Genomic DNA, 12,525 nt, shown 5'->3' with positions numbered 1-12,525 from the left:
CTCTAAGCTGTGTACAATGCTAGATTCTAAGATATCTTAAAGACTTTTGACTTTGTAGCATGTATCGATGGGATCAAAACCCTATGTTATTTCAATCTGCTTCTGCTATAGCTTTACAGACTAGTCAGAGCTATCAACTAGAGATAACTTAGAAGTAATGTTCCACCATGCCATACCTGCAGACAAAAAAGAATGTAATGTACCACAAATCAGAAAACACATGTTCTTTCCTGTACTCTAATACATATTATCTGAAAGCCAGTTAAGAATTTTGTTTTATTTTTTCATATTCATTATGTGTGTATGTGGTATATATATATATATATATATATATATATATATATATATATATTATATATATGTGTGTGTGTGTGCATGCATGTGTGTATGTGTGCATCAGTGTGCCTGTGTATGTGTGTTTGTGCATATGTATATTCATTCATGTGAAAGCCCATCACTGATGTCAGAAATTATCTTCTATCAATCCTCCAGGTTATATTAATAAGGCAGGGACTCTCACCAATCCCAGAGCTCACCACTATAGTTAGTTTTCCTAGCCAGTTTGCTGTGGGGATCCCTGTCTCAATCTCCTGTGGCAGGAATTACAGTAGGCCACCAAACCCATCTTCCATTTATAAGAGTACTGAAATTAAAGGTAGACTGCTGTATACAACAAACATTTACATGGGTTCCTGGGGATTTGAACTCTGGTCCTCATTCTTACACAGCAAGAACGTTGGTCTTTGAGCCATCTTTCCAGCCCCCATCTACATATTTTAGATTCCCATATAAGACCTGGCAACCTCTAGACTAGCTATTATAGAAAGAGAACAACATTCCCTGGCTCTACAAACTCATGTTTCAGTGATTATTTTAGTGGTAGGTCTTGCTCCAAATGTTAATGCATAAGAAACGTTGCTTGCATGATTAATGTGGAGCTAGAAACCTGGACACATGTGCTGAGTGATCTATGGCAAGGGTGAATGGCTACGTGTACTGGGTGATCGGGGTGAATGGCTGCTTTGCACTCATAACACAGTCCACACATTTATCTGTTGTGAAGAGCAATAGCTCAGTTGACAGGTTGCTTTGGTGAACAGAATGTTTAGAGATAAAAGATGTTGACAGAGGCGGGCATATTTCTCATCTCTTTGTCAGCTATAATGGTAGATCCAGTTTCAGGCTTGAAGTCAGTACTTGATTTGGCAGAATATACGCTAAAATTGGAACGATGCAGACACTGGGACCAGTGTAAGTTTGACATACAAAACCATTAAAATATATACTGAAGTTAGGGGTAAGGGGAGTGGCTGAGTTGGTAAAGCTCTTGCCACATAATCCTAGAGAACCTGGATTTGTTCTCCAGAACTTATATAAAGCTAGACATGGGCTACAGAGATCTCTCAGTGCTTCAGCATGCTGACTGCTTTTCCAGAGAATCCAGGTTTAATTCCCAGCACTCACATAGTAGCTAACAGCCATCTCTAGGTCCAGTTTCAAGCAATCATCTGGCCTCCATGGATAATGCATGCACACTGTGCACAGAAACACACTCAGACTGAACACTCATGTGCATAAACTAAGAATAAATCCTGTTTAAAAAGCTAGAGTAGGTGGAGATTGCCTGCAACCCGGTGCTGAAAACACAGAGACAGGAGTATCCTTGGGGGCTGATTGGTCAGCCAGCATAGCTGAATCAGTGAACCCCAGGTTCGGACACACTATCTCAAAATACAAAGGAGATGGAGACTTTATTTTCAAGTTGAAAAGCAACTGAGGAAGACACCTGAGTTTCCTGATGACTCCATGCATGCACATGCAACTTCATGCTCAACTGCACACCCACATGTAGCCACCCACAAACAAACAACAAAAATCATAAAACTTGCAGTTAGATACATAACTTTATTGAATATGTGGTGAATGTCAACATAGATAAAAACAAACACTATATTTGTTTTCTTAGCTCTCCATAGAGACAATCTCAGATTTAAAAACTACTCAGGTGCTGGTTCCTGCCTTCCTCCTTGCTTGAGACAGTCTTTGTTTTCATTTCCCACTGCACTGCATGTGCCGACTGAGCTTCTGGAGGCTGTCGTGTCTTTTCCCCATCTTACTAAAATCACATGGGGATTGACAATGTGCAGTAACTCACATGGCTTTAGACATGTTCTGGGGAACTAAGCTTCAGTATTTATGCTGTGGTAAGTGCTTTATGTGCTGAACCATTTAAGGAGAACACTAAAATATCTTGATGGAGAGCTGGAAAAATGGCTCCGAAGTTCAGAGAGCTCGATGCTTTTTCAGGGGACCTGTGTTCATGTCCCAGCACTCATATAGGGTAGTGGCACACAAGCACCTGTAACTATAGCTTCAGGGGATCCAGCAACTCTTTTGCCATCTGGGACTAACTGTACTAATGTAGGCATACTCCCACAGATGCAACTGCATATACATAATTAAAAATAAAATTTAGCTGGGTGGTGGTGGCACATGTCTTTAATCTGAGCACTTGAGAGGCAAAGGCAGGCAGATGTCTATGAATTCGAGGTCAGCCTGTTCTACATGAGGTAGCTCCAGGACAGGCTCCAAAGCTACACAGAGAAACCCTGTCTCTAATAAACCCAATAAATAAACAAATAAATAATAAATAAAATTTAAAGAATTTCCTGAAGAGTACTGAGTAGCAACCATTTAATAAAGCATTACTCTACAATGACAAAAAGGTAATAACCCAGTTTGTTTTTACTAGCAAACACTTACAAAAAATGAGTTTCTCCCTTTCAGAAAGACTGTTTAGCAAAAATCATCTGGGTATTGTGTATAAGCACAATACCATGTAGTTAGAAGATCTTGAGAAGGTCATTCAGTCTTGTGTCTGGGAAAAGAAGACATCCTTAAAATATTAATATAATTAACCCTATGCCCTAGAGAGTTTTTAAGAGCCTGAAAGTAAAATACATTTCAATGTAGTGTCGGTAACAGCAACATGAATAGGCTACATCCAAAGAAAATTTCCACCTCAATTAAGGATACCCTAACTAAAAAAAAAAAAGGACAAATAAATAAGTTTAAAACAACATGCATAAAAGACCTAGAGAAAGTGAATTTAATTTGTTCGACATGTAGGCTAGGCATGACATATAAGTTAGACAATGTGAGATAGACATTGATGGAACAGAAGGACATGAACATGAAAGCTCTTGAGCATCTGGGAGAAGCAGGAAATTGATATAGGTACATAACATGAACATGATGGAGCAGAAGGACTGAAACATGAAAGCTCTTGAGTGTCTTGGAGAAGCAGGAAGTTGATATAGGGAGGAGAAGATAGTCAGGAAAGAGAGTTACTAATACTTAACATAACAGCCAAGTTTAAGGACCCTGTGGCGGGGGAAACTCCAGCAATAAATTCTGGGCCAGTGGGTTAGCCTGTCTCAAAAACTAGGCAAAACCCAAGAAGATAGAGATGGTACCTGAGGAACTAGAGCATAGTTTGACCTCGGGTTCCAAAGAGTCATACACACACACACACACACACACACACACACACACACACACACACAGAAAGCAGGATAGACAGAATGGATAATAGGAAGATGCGTTTTCTAGCTAAAAAGGCACAAAAATACTGGAATATTTCAAATGTCTCATATTTTGCCTAATATCCATTTGTAGTGTGCATTAAGATCAATACTTTTCTGAAAACAATGATTGAATACTCTATTCTTTTTTATTTCAGATTTTTCATTACTCATTTACTGCTTCATATTTGATTTACAACATACACACTGGGTAAGTTCTTTGGTTTTCTGCATTTTATGAGCATTTCTGAATAGCTAAGTTGTCACAGATGTCAGTTTGTTCACGTAAAAATATTGACATCTTTTCAAGGGAAGTGTGGGAGTTGAATCCTCCTGAAGTCGAGGACTCAGTCTTGCAGTATGCGGCCTGGGGTGTGCAAGGACAGCAGCTGGTAAGCATGCCACCCCACCCCATCCCCAACCCTATACCCTGAAGCTAAATTAAAGGAGTTACAGAACTCAATTCCTTGTGCTATTTAGTCTGCAATCCTTGATGTTTTCCTAAGTTCCACTGCATTATTTATCTTAACTATTTCTTTATTTAAATTATTTATCTTAAATGGTTTCTTAAGAGTATGTCAAATGTAGAAGAGGGGGGTAGCTAAAGTGAGCAAAACGAAGGAGCATGAGGACCTCAGTGTTTACTTCCAGAGGAACCTGGCCCAGCCTCTTGAGGACCTGACAGATGCCCTGCTTTAGCCTGAGTGAGGAGCTGGCAGTCTCTTTAAAAAGCGAAACTCGACCTACTTTCTCTTCTTCCTCTTCTCCTCTCTTTCTCTCTTTCTTTGTCTCTCTCTTTCTCTCTTCCCTCCCCTTTCTCTCCTCTCAGTAAAACTCCTCAGTCAAGCTTTGCCTGCATGGCTTATGTGTCCCTCGCACACCAAGAGATCTCTGGCTCTCTCCGGCCAAGGTCCCTTGCAAGCAGAGGAATCTCCATGGGCTTTCAGCCGCGGTTTGGACCCGCATGCTGCTCAAGGTCCTTCTTGTACAGAAATGATTAGACTCAGTCTGAACTCCAGCACCCATTAAAAAGCAGGATGTGACAATGTGTGCTCAGAATCCCAGCCCTGGAGAGACAGAGAAAGGTTCCAGGCCCAATGATGTTAGTTTTTTATTTATATTTTATTTTCTAAAACCAGCAAAAAAGATTCTAGAGTTCTCTAAATTCTACCTAATCTTTTCCTAGTTCACTTGATAATAATGTTTTCGTAAGATTTAATTTCGCTTTCCACTGTGATGTCTCTTTTCAGATGAATTAAATAGACACTTAATTTTTGAACTCACAGTGGTTCAGCATTGGTGCTAACACTCACTTGTATTATTTAGAAGCATGTCTATACTTTGAATGTGACCTGAGCATGTTTTATGTGCTCAATACACATTATGATGAATGCTCTGAATGGAGAATTGTGTCGATTCCCCAGTGGTGGATGCATTTCTCTGCTGAGCCTTAGAACAATCTCATCTCAATAATTACGTACCCATTCATATATTCTTGCTAAAGATGTTGGGTGTGTGATGTCTTCCTTTGGGTGCTATCAATTTTACATGATAGTACTGAACTATGTTTTCAAGAGTAGGGGATTTTAAGAGGATGATTATATCTAAAGTGTGAAATTGAATTCATGATAATTTAATCATCATGTATTTATCTTATTTACAGGCCTAAGTCTAACCTTTAAATGTCTTTTCATTGAATTTAGAAACATCTAAATGTTCTAAAATTAAAATTGATAGTTTAACATTAGGCAGATGGGCTGAAGTATGTTTCTCATTTTCTGTGCTCCTCAATTTCTTCATTAATAAAACAAAAACATCTACGCCATCATATCATGTAAAAATTTGAGGAACACTACTATTTTCTCCAGTATGCCACCCAACATTGTTGTTTTAATAAATAACTCATTGCTCCATTTATAAATTCAAGAAATCATTTCTAATGCTGCTAGGTTTAAAAATGAAAGGACAATATCAATTTAACAAATAGATGACAGGGAAAGTCATGAAATCTTTTGAAATGAGTACGCATGAGTTGGGTGCCCATGACAGCGGCAGATCACTTGACCTAGGCCAAGTCTTTATTTATCTTCATATCTTACATTCACCGTTGCAAAAATAAAGACATTTCACTTCGCCTTCAAGCTTTCATCGTTTACCACACTCTGTTATCTCAACTTCATTTTGAAAACACCATTTTGATAGTTTTATACTGGTAAGCATGAGAATAATAAAGAAAGAAGAAGGCAGGTTGGAAGAAGAGTAAGGTACCCACATCATTTGTTCATTTTTTACAATCACAGTGTTGCATTCAGCAGTATTTGAGCGTCATCATTTTAGAACTGTACCATGATAAATAATGAATATTACTGACAGGTGAATTTTGCGGTGACTTGGTGGATGTAGTTATTCCCTAAAACAGAAACTGAGAGTTAAATGAGTGTTTGAGGCACTAGTTTAAAATGGAGAGTGAATCTACAATTTTCTACGTTTTTAGCATAGTTTTATGGATATATGTGAGACCTAGATTGAGCAAATAAAAGGATTATTTTAAAATATTCAGAAATACATGTCTGAGTATTATACTCACTAAATTGTATTTCACAAAAAAGTCCTCCAAAATATTCTGCATTCACTGTATTTTCTGCATTAAGCAGATGATCAGTTTTTTAAAACTATTATTGATTCTTTGGTGGATATCACATGCATCCCAAACTTGTTCATCTCCCTGTCTCCACCTTTATGCTCTCTGCCCTTTCAACCTCCAACCCAAAACAAAACACAATTTAAAAGCATAGCCAAAAAATAAACTGCAGCAACAGCAACAAAAGTTTGATGTGAAATCTGTAGTGTGGCCCAGTGAGTCACACAGAAGACGCCTTTGTCCGTACATCTTTCACTGCAATGAATTGTTGCTCTGGTTTGAGGGCTCTGGCTTCTGCTACACTGCTGATATTGGGCCCTCACTGGGACTCCTCCTGGATATCCTTATTGCTGCCTCGTGTCAAGGAGATCCTGTAGCTTTCAGTCCAGCACCTTCACATTCTCCAGCAGATAACAGAGGAGGTGGATATAGGCGCAGGCTAACTCATAGCCCTGGCTGGTGCTGGGCCTGGATGATGAAGCAAGCAAGCCAGTGGAATTGAAACCCAGCTGTCCGGATTCCAGTGTCATCCATGGATGTTAGCATTTAACCTGTAGAAAGTTAGGGAGGCTTCAAAGCCATGTCTTTATTCCTCATTTACAGTACTGTCTCTAGAGTCAGCTTTTTGCAGTGGTACAGAAAGGTGACAAGATCACTGAGAGTTAGGAACAAATACGCCTGTTGCTTGCCTAGAAAACATTATGGAGGTATTTGTGCATAGCCACAGGGACCAGAAGCAGGCGGTGGGAAGCAGATAGTGTTAAGGGGAGGTGGGCAGTCACCTAAATCTCAGTGCTTCAAGTTGTAACAATCCTGCTGGCCACTTTTTTAAATGTCAGAACTAATGAAATTCTAGATCCTAGAAACAGGGCAACTTCATGTTTCTTGAGAATCCTTAGAAATTTTTTTCCCCTGGGTCTGAAAAAGCATGGGATAAAACCGGACTTGCTGAACATAGCGGACAATGAGGACTACTGAGAACTCAAGAACAATGGCAGTGGGTTTTTGATCCTACTGCACGCACTGGCTTTGTGGGAGCCTAGGCAGTTTGGATGCTCACCTTACTAGACCTGGATGGAGGTGGGTGGTCCTTGGACTTCCCACAGGGCAGGGAACCCTGATTGCTCTTTGGGCTGACGAGGGAGGGAGACTTGATTGAGGGAGGGGGAGGGAAATGGGAGGCAGTGGCAGGGAGGAGGCAGAAATCTTTAATAAAAAATAAATAATAAATAAAAATAAATAAATAAAAAGAAATTCTTTAAAACGTTGGTTGGTTTCAGTGACATTCATTTTCCAAACCTGGGAGAGATGTATGTATATCTACACTAAAATAATGTCACTTTGGTATTGCCAATGAAGTGGTATTAATTGTTTGGTTGATTTCATAATTCTCAACAATTAATTTTTCTACATATTTTAAAGAAAGTTATTAAAAATATTCTTTTGTCCTTTTTAGGGACATGATATACCAATATTCAAGCAGGCAAAACACCCATGCACATATAAAATAAACATTAAAAATTTAAAAACTAAAAACAAAATAAATAAAAATGAAAATCCTTTCTGAGTGGATCTTGGATCTACTTACCACCAGGTAACAACAAACTTCAGAATACCATTTATTTCCTGTATGTATTTACTTAGTTCTTTCTGGCTTCCCTTTATTTTCTTTATGGAAGATTACATTTTTATTATTTCTGATTATGTGTGAATGTGGGGCTGCAAGCATGCACAGATGGGTGCAGGTGTCTCCAGAGGTCAAATGAGTCTGGAGTTATGGGCAGTAGGAGTCTCCCAATGTAGCTGCTAGAAACTGAACTCAGGGACTCCAGAAAAGCAGCGCTCACTCTGAGCCACGGAGCCATCTCCACAACCCTTTCCCTTTTATTTTCCACTCAGCTGATTTCCTTATCACTCATAAAGAGCTTATAACTGTGTGCCTTTCCAATCAATCTTGTTATTTAATACACTTATACAAATATCAGCTCCCCAAATAATGCCTGTCATAAGTAGTCTAGCTGCTAATTTTATCATTGTTTTAAAATTATGAAAGAAATACCTTATTGAAAGAAATATTGAATTGAATTTTTAAGTTAAGTGGGATTTTAAAATCGAGTAGTTTTGTGGGAACTGAACTGCAGTTCTTTGGACTTTTACAAAAACATTTTAAAGCATTTTTTATAAAGCTTTTGTAAAGAAATCAGTATTTATCAAGGCTATATCTTTGTACATTCTAACATGGATTCAAATAAAGTAAAAAGCATGAACCAAACTGGCTAATGGTGGACTTCATATGGGTATGACAGGTTTGTCAATATTTGAGGCTATCAGCAAACTCAGCAATGACGGATATACCAGTGCAATGCTTTAATTAGTTATGGATTCAATAAATTAAAGAGTCCTGGATTGTGTACTTACTGGTGGATAATTAATTTCTAATCCTTTGTTTTCATTTTCAAATCTTATTAGCTTTTAAATAAGCATATTCTTGGTTATGCAGAAGATAAGAAGAGAGAGTCACATGATGTGGGTAATAAAAAAGGGTTTAAGTTGGTGCTTCATTGCTTGACCAGGGTCTGGAGTTTCATTCCAGTGTTGAGTATGAAAAGGAAGGGAAAGGGAATGGGCTGTTGGAGGGGAAGGAGAGAGAGGTAGAGACTAATTGCTCCCTCTCTTCTTATAAGGTATTTTAGTTACTGTTTTATTGAAGTGACAAAACACAACGGCTAAGGCAGCTTACAATAGAAAGCGTTTAACTAGGGGCTTACAGTTCAAAAGGTGTTTATGACCATCATGGTAGGGAGCTTGGCAGCAGGCACTCATGGTACTAGAGCAAAAGCTAAAAACTTTTATCTGACCCACGAGTATGAAGCAGAAATTGAGTAAGTGAGAGAGACAGAGAAAGACAGAAATGGAGAGAGTAAGAGCACTAATTGAGAATGGCATGGTGTCATAGTCAGTGTCCTATTTTTCTGTGAAAAGACACCATGATCATAACAATTCTTACGAAGAGAACTGTTATTTGGGAGTTGTTTACAGTTTCAGAGGTTAAGTCCATATCATCAAGGAGGGAAGTATGGCAGCACACAGGCTGACAAGATGCTGGAGAAGCAGATAGGAGTTCTACATCCAGATCCACAGGCAGCAGAAAGAAAAGGGACAACTCTCTGATGCCAAGACAGACACATTTCTTCCAAAAAAGAACTTCAATTACAGACAGTTGTAAACTAGACTGTTGGGTGTTGCAAATTGAAACTATGTCCTCTAAAAGAGAGGCCAGAGCTCTGAATTGCTGAGTCATCTCTCCAGCCCTTGGGGGACCCTGTTGATTGCCAATTGATTCAACCACTGTGGGCAGCACCATTCTCTAGGCTGGGCTCTCAACTGTGAAAGAGTGAAGAAATCTAGCTGAGCATAAGTAGTAAACAGAGAGTATAACTATATTTATTCCTCGCTGCTGTTCACTGTGGACATGAGGTGATTGCTTGAGTCTGGACCTTGACTTCTTGGAAAAGATGGACTGTGTTCTGAAATTATAAGCCAAAACTTGCTCCACAAAGTTGCTGTGGTCAAGTATTTTATCACTCCAATAGAAATAAAGGAAATTGAATTCTGAAAGCACTTAGACCAAAAAAGTCCTGACATGAAGTGCACATTGCCAGGGCAAGGGAGCCTGAGGTGATAGGACAGTTACTATGAGGAATGCTTTGGAAGGTATGTTTTAGAGTTAGATAGCAAAATTTGTGTTTCTGGACTGCTAAGAAATTTTCAGATATAGGAAGAAATAGAAAAGAGCTACATAGACACATATTTAATTTTTTTTTGTTAATGAATGTGTTTGCATGTTTTTGTGTACGTGCATGTATAACATGAATGCACTGGAAGACATAACCTCAGTTGTTGCTCTTAATGTGCTGTCCACCTTTTAATCTAACTCTCTACCTACCTCCCTACCTACTTACCTATATATCTCTTTATTTATTTTGAGACAAAGTCTCTCACTGACCCAGACCTCATCAAGTAGTCTAGACGGGTTATCTAGCAAGCTCTGTGGATTCTCCTGTCTTTACATCCCCTACCTACCCATGATACCATGCGGGGTCTGTACCTTAGTGCTAAGGACTGAACTTGAATTCTGGTGGTCTAGCACTTTACTGAGCAACCATCTCACCAGCTCCTTGTTAATATTTTGAATAACAGAAACGACAACTTTGATCTATCCATTACAAATGTTAAGAAGACAAAAAGAACCAGATTGAATAGTTATCTTAAACATACCTTCATATTGACATGAGAAATAATGGTCATGATGTCCCAACTTCATTACAAGTATATCACATTTTCTGTACTTTTTAATTAACCACTGGATTATTTATAAATAATAAAGCAAGTAAAATAATGATCTTTCTCACTTGTTTTTCCACCATACACTGAAATCTCTCTTGCCTCTCTATTATATTTCATCCATCATGTGAATTTCAATAGTTAAATGAAGGTGTTTCAGCAACATAATTTTTATGTTTGTAAATCAAGGTCATATGTAACTCAGTGTGCTCATATTTTGCATAGCTGCCACTAAGCAAGTCATTTAGATAGGACAACCATGTAAATGATATCTGGTGAACATTTAATACCAGCTCTTGCATTTCATTAGAGCTATTGCATAACTTTTATTCTTGCATCTGAATGTACAAGGTGTCTTGCATAATGATGTCAAGACAGGGGCAGTCAGCTATCTAAACAATAACTTAAAGATATATTTTCCAAGAAGCAATTGCTTATTATACAGTCCCTGGGGTGAAAAGATCCCAATTTGGAATAATTCAGCATTTTAATAAGTTATAAGTTTTGAGAAACAGCATGCAAATAAGTCCTTGAGGGACCCATCCTCTGTGTCAGTGTCAGGATCCTTCCCTCAGGAGGCACTCCAGGTGTCATTCAGACCGCGAGCTTCTTCCCAATAGGGCAAATACAACTGTGAGAAGACATTCATACTTAATGTTGCAATTGATTAGCCACAGCTCTTTCTCTAGTATTTAATTTTTTTTTCTTTTTTAGTATGCAGCGTAAAGGGCTTAATTATGGCAGCAATGTGGGGAGGGCACTGTGGAGGAGAAATAAACAGAACAAAGAATACATGAAAAAAATACCATCTTGAAGGCTGTTGGTTCATATACTAAAAGAAAGACCACTAAAAATGGGGGAGGGCACTCTATCTAGAAGAAGAAAGGGAATCAATTAGAGGTGGGAAGAGGCATGGGAAAAGCTAGTCAGGAGTGGAACAATAAAAGAGAACAAACCACATGGTTGCCATAATCAAATTTGTATAAGCCACATTGCCTACAGGTGTATATGTGTACCACATGCAAGCCTAGTGACTGTGGAGGCCAAAAGAGGGCATCATGTCCCATGGACCTTTAGTAAGAGATAGTTAGGAACTGCCATGTGAGCGATGAGAACCAAATCCAGGTCCTTCACAAGAGCAACAAGTGCTCTTAATCCCTCCAAGCCTCCCTGATTTCTTCAGGGTTATTCAAGAATGTGATTTTTCTAGTTTCCATGTATTTAATCTGTTTCTGTAGTTTATCTCATTATTGTTTTCTAGTTTAACTGATAAGATAAAAGAGATTACTTATGCCCTCAATATTGGGTAAGACTTGATTTGTGGGGCAGATTGTGGTTTACTTTGGAGAATCTTCCACCAGAGGCTGAGAAGACTGTAGATTTTCTTTCTCTTTGGTGAGGAGTTCTGCAGACATATGCTAATGATGGAGGAAGGTCATTGGTTAAAAAATAAAGAAACTGCTTGGCTGGCCCTGATAGGTTAAAACATAGGTGGGAGGAGTAAACAGAACAGAATGCTGGGAGGAAGAGGAAGTGAGCTCAGAGGCCATGCTCCCCTCTCCCGGGCAGACGCACGCGATGAAGCAAGCCACCAGGTCAGACATGCTGAATCTTTCCCAGTAAGACTGGTACTACACAGTTTATAAGAGATGGGTTGCTCGGGATATCAGAACTAGCTAGTAAGGGCTAGAGCTAATGGGCCAAGCAGTATTTAAAAGAATACAGTTTGTGTGTTGTTATTTCGGGTAAAGCTAGCAGACGGTCAGGAGCCGGGCTGTGGGAAGAGGCCCACAGTACCTACAACATGCTAAGACGACGTTATCTGTGGTGTATTCTAACGCTGAGATTTCCTTATCCGTTTCAGTTTGGATGATCCAGAGATGACAGTGGGACCTAAAACTCTCCCATTATTATCGTAGCAGGATCTACCTGACATTTTATGTTCACTAGTGTGTA

General features: G+C 38.9%; 1 protein-coding gene across 3 annotated transcripts in view; it reads left to right on the top strand.

Annotated features, from left to right (window-relative positions):
• The window catches only part of Dpp10 (dipeptidyl peptidase like 10), a 1,484,741-nt gene that overhangs the window by 1,339,251 nt on the left and 132,965 nt on the right, over window positions 1–12,525 (top strand). For all 3 annotated transcript variants that reach the window (XM_041649248.1, XM_041649247.1, XM_041649249.1), the window contains exons 6-7: window positions 3,743–3,795; window positions 3,895–3,976. In XM_041649248.1, coding sequence (XP_041505182.1) covers window positions 3,743–3,795; window positions 3,895–3,976 — 135 coding nt within the window. The remainder of the gene's footprint in view (window positions 1–3,742; window positions 3,796–3,894; window positions 3,977–12,525) is intronic.

Source organism: Microtus oregoni, unplaced genomic scaffold, assembly GCF_018167655.1.
Source record: "Microtus oregoni isolate MIOR12 unplaced genomic scaffold, Mior012 000003F_ref0000135, whole genome shotgun sequence".
Lineage (NCBI taxonomy): Eukaryota > Metazoa > Chordata > Mammalia > Rodentia > Cricetidae > Microtus > Microtus oregoni.
The sequence above is the reverse complement of the archived record's forward strand: the minus strand, read 5'-3'. Positions and strand labels throughout refer to the sequence as shown.